Genomic DNA, 6,061 nt, shown 5'->3' with positions numbered 1-6,061 from the left:
TGTGATTCCCATTTTTGTAAAGCTGCTTTGTGACAACATCAGTTGTAAAAAGCGCTATATAAATAAATTTGATTTGATTTGATTTGATTCAAAATAAAAACATATTTCCTTAAAATCTTGACTGAGTAATTCAAAATGAAGGCATATTTCCTTAAAATATTGTCTTGGTATTTAAAAATAAAGACATATTTCCTTAGTAATTGAAAATAGTCCTGGTCAAGGCTCAAATCTTTTGTGAACCTTGGCTCTCAAACCTCAAATTTTTATCACCAGTTAAGCTGAATCAGCTATAGTGTTTATACAGACAGCACTGCATGGGCTACTGTATAGTCTTCTGTCTGGGAGGATCCTGGCTGTGTGCTTACACACCAGTCTTGGCCAGTTAGCTTTCACTTTCGGTTATTCTGTAATAAACCTCTGCATGAAAAAAACAAATGATATTAGCAATTCTGTTGTTTAGATGCTATCTGAAGAGGTTTCAACCAAGGTTTTTACTAAAACACCTATTATTTGACATGGCTGTAAGCGTTTAAAGGCGTCGCAACAAAAGACTGTGCATAACGGCTGCAAAAGAGCATTGATTGGAAACAAAAGTTTTTCTTTACCATGTCAAATTTTGTACATGATTTTTCTCAGGATACACTTCGGTTCAGGGCAATTGCAAGTCCAGTTGCGAGTCAGTTAAAGGGAATTATGACTACAGTTGCAAGTCAATTGTCAAAAATTTCCAAGTCCAGTTGCGAGTCATCCATCCATCCATCCATCCACAACCACTTATCTGAGTCCGGGTCGTGGGGGCAGCAGCCTAAGCAAAAATCCTTACCAGATGCCTGAACCACCTCAACTGGCTTCTCTCAATGTGGTGGAGCAGTGGCTGTACTCCGAGCCTCTCCCAAATCGCCGAGCTTCTCACCCTATCTCTAAGGGAGAGCCCAGCGACCCTGCAGAGAAAGCTCATTTTGGCCGCTTGTATCTGCAATCTCGTTTTTTCAGTCACTAACCAAAGCTTGTGACCATAGATAAGAGTCGGAACGTAGATTGACTGGTAAATTGACAGCTTCGTCTTCTGGCTCAGCTCTCTCTTCACCATGACAGACCAGTATAGGGTCTGCATTACTGCAGACACCACATCAATCCACCTGTCAACCTCTCGCTCCATTCTTCTTTCACACGTGAACAAAATGCCAAGATGTTTAAACTCCTCCACTTGGAGCAAGAATTCACTCCTGACCTGGACAGAGCATTCCACCCTTTTCCAACTGAGGACAATGGTCTCAGATTTAGAGGTGCTGATTTTCATCCCAGCCGCTTCATACTCAACTGCAAACTGGTCCAGAGAGAGCTGGGGGTCCCGGCCTGATGACGCCAACAGGACCACATCACCCGCAAAAAGCAGACGTGAAATCCTGAGGCCACCATACTGGACACCCTCCGCCACTTGGCTGTTCCGAGAAATTCTGTCGATAAAAGTTATGAACAGAATCTGTGACAATGGACAGCCCTGGCGGAGTCCAACCCTGACTGGAAATCAATCTGACTTACTGCCAGCTATATTAACCAAGCTCCTGCTCCGTTTCTACAGGGACTTAATGGCCCATAACAACGAGCCCCTCACCCCGTACTCCCGAAGCACTCCCCACAGGATCCCCCGAGGTACGCGGTTGAATGCCTTCTCCAAATCCACAAAACACATGTAGACTTGTTGGGCAAACTCCCATGCACCCTCCAGGACCCTGGTGAGGATTAAAAGCTGGTCCAGTGTTCCACGACCAGGGCAAAACCTGCACTGTTCCTCTTGTAGCTGAGATCGGTCGGACTCTCTTCTCAAGTACCCCTGCATAGACCTTACCGGGTAGGCTGAGAAGTGTGATCCTCCGATAGTTGGAACACACCCTCCAGTCCCCTTTCTTAAAAAGAGGGACCACCATCCCGGTCTGCCATTCCAGGAGGACCACCTTAGATGTCCATGCGATGTTGCAGAGGCGTGTCAGCCAGGACAGCCCTACAACATCCAGAGTGCTCAGGAATTCTGGGCGGATCTCATCCACCCCCGGTGCTCTGCCACCAAGGAGTTTTCCAACCACCTTGGCTACCTCAGCCTGAGTGATAGACGGATCCTTGCTCGGATCTCCAAGCTCTGCCTCCTCTAGGGAAGAATTGTTGGTGGGATTGAGAAGATCCTTGAAGTATTCCTTCCACTGTCCAATGACGTCCCCAGTCTAAGTCTGCAGCCCCCCAGCCCAACTGTATACAGTGTTGGTCGGGAACCACTTTCCTCTCCTGAGGCGCCTGACAGTTTGCCAGAACCTTCTCGGTGCCTGTCGATAGTCTTTCTCCATGGCTTCACCAAACTCCTCCCACACCCGAGTTTTTGCCTCAGCAACCGCCGAAACCGTGACCTGCTTGGCCCAGTTGTGAGTCAGTTAAATGCAATTCCGAGTCCAGTAGGAAATCCATTACAGGGAATTTCTAATGCAGTTGTTTACATTTACAGCATTTGGCTGACGCTCTTAGCCAGAGCGATTTAAAATTTGACTATTTTACACAGGTAGGCGAAGGTAGTCTTAGGAGTCTTGCCCAAGGACTCTTATTGCTATAGTGTAGGATGCTTGTCCAAGCAGGGGATTGAACACCAGTCTACAGCGTAGGAGGCAGAGGTGTTAATCACTACACTACCCAACTAGATGTGAGTTAAGAACAAGTCTGAATCCAGTTTCAAGTCAGTTAAGGAAAAGACTAAACCCAGCTGCGGGTCAGTTATGGTCTATTCTCAGTCCAGTTGCAAATCAGTTAAGCGCAAGTCAGAGTCCAGTTGTGAGTCAGTGAAGGCCAATTCCAAACCCAGGTTGTCTACTTGTTAAAGGGAAATCCAAGTCCAGTTGTGACCCAGTTAAGAGCAAGTCTACATCCAGTTTCAAAATAGGTTAAGGACAAGACAACATCCAGTTGCGAGTCAATTAGAGGAAGTCAGAGTCCAGTTGTGAGTCAGCTAAGGGCAAGTCAGCGTCCAGCTGTAAAACAGCTGATGGCAAGTTGGAGTCCAGTTGCAAGTCAGTTAAAGGCAAGTCCGTGTCTAGTTCAACCTAGAACTTGAGTCCGAGTTGTTGACTTGAGTCGAGCCCTCGTCTCTGATAAGGTGTGACAGTGCTCTGCCTTATGCTGGCTGTTTGTGAAATGCTACCACTTTGGACAGGCTGTCGGAACACTTTTGTAAAATGGCTTTCGATCCAGTCAAATGCATTAATGCACTGAAGTTGCTGCCTTGTACTAGAGACAAATAAGCGAATAAACAGAAACTGCTATTCAGACCAAACTCCAAGCAAATGGAAAAATAGGTTTAATGTAGATTCTGTGCACAGAAGACTCAGAAGCATTAAACATGACAGAAAAGCTTCTGTGTTGGTAGAATCTGCAGACCTGTTGTTCCTGAGCTAGTCATGCTGATTGTAAGCTAAACCACAGTGTTAATGAAAAAACTTTAGGCACAACCGAAAATCTAGAATGAACTCAATGTCATTTATTTTGCTCCCAATTGCAAACAAAGCATTCCTTCTTTGGCAGGTAACATTTTATCAATGCTGATTAAGCTGATGCAAAACATTTCTTGTATCCCTACTGACAAACAGAAGCTTGGATCACAAATGGCATTCAGTGCACCATAAATAACACTGTCACAAATGTTGTGGCGATCTAGCCCTCAGATTCAGCTGTGACACGCTCCCTCAGAACCGTCTACTCCCATCCGAAACTGAACAAACAACGGACTTGCAGAAAAGTGCATTTAAAAAAATCCCTCTAAGTCAGAGTCATGATTGGAATGAAGGACTCCGCACCCCTTCAGCAGGAAGGAGTCTGAGACCATGTGTATGGACAGTGGTGATGCATGGCTTGAGGGTCTGAAGGCACAGATTTGGGGGCTCGTCGATCCTCATTCCCGTAGCTTAAAGTGGAAGGACTGGGTGCTCCACTGGGTGACGTCACAGTTCAGCATAGTGCGCTCGGTGAAGCTCACGTTATCCTCGCTGTCGATTAGGATTACAGTGTTGGCCCTGCAGGAGAAGCAGAAGAAAAAGTATGATGACCCACTGACTCACTACTTGTAACAAAAGCTGAGTAAGAAGGGTTCGGATTTCCTAGAAGAAAAGCCTGAAGGCCAAAGGAACTTTCTGCTCAAGGTTTCTTGCGTAAATAGGATACAACTGCCCAAAATGGAATGCATGGGATCTACAAATGTCATGTCCAAGCCTAGAAGTGCAATTTATGTTGTTTCATTAAAACTATTCAGTGACCCCTCACGCCCTGTGGATGGAGGCATTGTCATCCCAGATGGACAGAAATGTTTCATCATAGGATAAAAGAGATACGACAGTATTGATTTGCAGGCACATGTGTCAGGCTGCAGTCCTTGCGGGCCAAAGCACTGCAGTCTGCTGCACACTGCCTCAGTAAACACACCTGATTCAGCTAATGAGCAAGGCCTTTGTGAACTAAATTCAGAGTGTTAGATGAGGTTCAATCTCCGCAGTACTTTGGCCTGGAAGGTCCCCAGTTTGACATGCCAAAAGAAGACAAATGGACCCAAACCATGCCAGCAAACAGTCAGAACCAGACCTCCATACTGTAGGGGTCAAGCATTCAGGTCTGGTGTATGTTGCACATGCATTCTCCCACTTGTGAAGAATATGATGAAGGATCACTCATCTGTTTGTATCATTACTCACCAACATCTCTGTAAACTTGCCAATGATTTCTACACCACTGACCTCTTAAATGGTCATTTGTTTTGTGAGTTTATACACTGCAGTCCTACTACAACATCCCACTGTAAGTAGTTGTGGATGAGCTGTTGCCAAGTTTGATCACATCATGCATGGACATTCTCAGTTACCTGAAGAGGAAATGTTCTGATGTTTTTCCTTACATATTACACTAATACACAAGCATCATGCTCACCGAATGAGCATGCTCGACCAGTTTCTAACCCTGTTTATTAATGTCTTTTCTTATAGATCTAAATGCAGACATCATTTGAATCGCTGTTCTTATTGAATAACTAGCCAGTTCTATGATCTTTGTGAAGCGACTTGAGATTCCAGTAAGCGAGGTCAATGTGTGAATCAAGTCCCTGTTTCTGGTGGACTACAAACTTGAGTTAATGAATGTCTCTTTTCCATCATGAAACGTAAATTCCTGTGCATTTTAATGGATACATATTGATTTTGCACAGCTAGTGCAACTGTCCCCTGGAGAGTTTATGAGTGTCATCAGCCAACCTGGTGCCATATCCCGGTGATCGCACACAAACAGCAGACAAAGCTTGGAGCATGGCCTTGCTGTAGGCCACCCCCTGACTCTCCTGCATGGGGTCTGGGGAGTTTCTGAGATGGGGAGAGAAAAAAGAGAGAGGAAGATATAATTGAATCAGTGGAGATGTAACACAATCTATTTGGTCTATTTGGTCAGACATGCTAGGTATTTGTTCAGAGTGATAGGTTGGAAGTGAAGGGGTGGTGCTAGGACAGCACACATTGAAAACTTTGAATAGGTTTGTATCCTTGCATACTTAGGTCAAATGTACTTAGGCTACTTTATTTTATGTTCATCTGGTGAAACGGTTGGAAACAGAGGGGAGCATGTATGACAGGGTCCACAAGCTTTTCTTACAGAATTACCAGCATGACTACAAAGGTAAGGATCTCATTACAAGTTACTCAATGAAGAAGGGCGCTGTTGGATTGGCGCTAAATAAGACTCATGGTGGTAATTTATAAATACTTATATACTTATAAAGCGAGAGTTATTGCATATGTTCATTGTTATATGACAAAAAATTTAAAAGAATCAAGAAATGAGTGGCCGAATGTTCTCCGCATTCAGTGGTCCATGGTTGCTTGGCAATGATACCATACTCTAAAGGATCTACGTTTCTTGGTGCAATACTTGTTTATGCCGATTATTATTAATAACTGAAAATATTTTCTGGAAAATTGTGTATTTTGTCATTTTGTGTTGTCTGCCACTTTATAAAAGAAAAAAGATTGTCATGGTACGTTACTACAAT

The 6,061-nt window shown here is 44.2% G+C and overlaps 1 protein-coding gene across 3 annotated transcripts in view; it reads right to left on the bottom strand.

Annotated features, from left to right (window-relative positions):
* Positions 1-3,314: 3,314 nt before the first annotated feature.
* tango2 (transport and golgi organization 2 homolog (Drosophila)) overlaps positions 3,315-6,061 on the bottom strand; it is a 40,369-nt gene continuing 37,622 nt past the window's right edge. For 2 of the 3 annotated variants that reach the window (XM_017709698.2, XM_017709699.2), the window contains exons 8-9: positions 5,274-5,378; positions 3,315-4,049 (exon numbers count right to left, since the gene is read on the bottom strand). In XM_017709698.2, coding sequence (XP_017565187.1) covers positions 3,929-4,049; positions 5,274-5,378 — 226 coding nt within the window. In that variant the 3' untranslated portion in view covers positions 3,315-3,928. The remainder of the gene's footprint in view (positions 4,050-5,273; positions 5,379-6,061) is intronic. The other variant, XM_017709700.2, reaches the window with a different exon arrangement.

Source organism: Pygocentrus nattereri, chromosome 20, assembly GCF_015220715.1.
Source record: "Pygocentrus nattereri isolate fPygNat1 chromosome 20, fPygNat1.pri, whole genome shotgun sequence".
NCBI classification, from domain to species: domain Eukaryota; kingdom Metazoa; phylum Chordata; class Actinopteri; order Characiformes; family Serrasalmidae; genus Pygocentrus; species Pygocentrus nattereri.
This window is presented reverse-complemented; position numbering and strand designations above follow the sequence as displayed.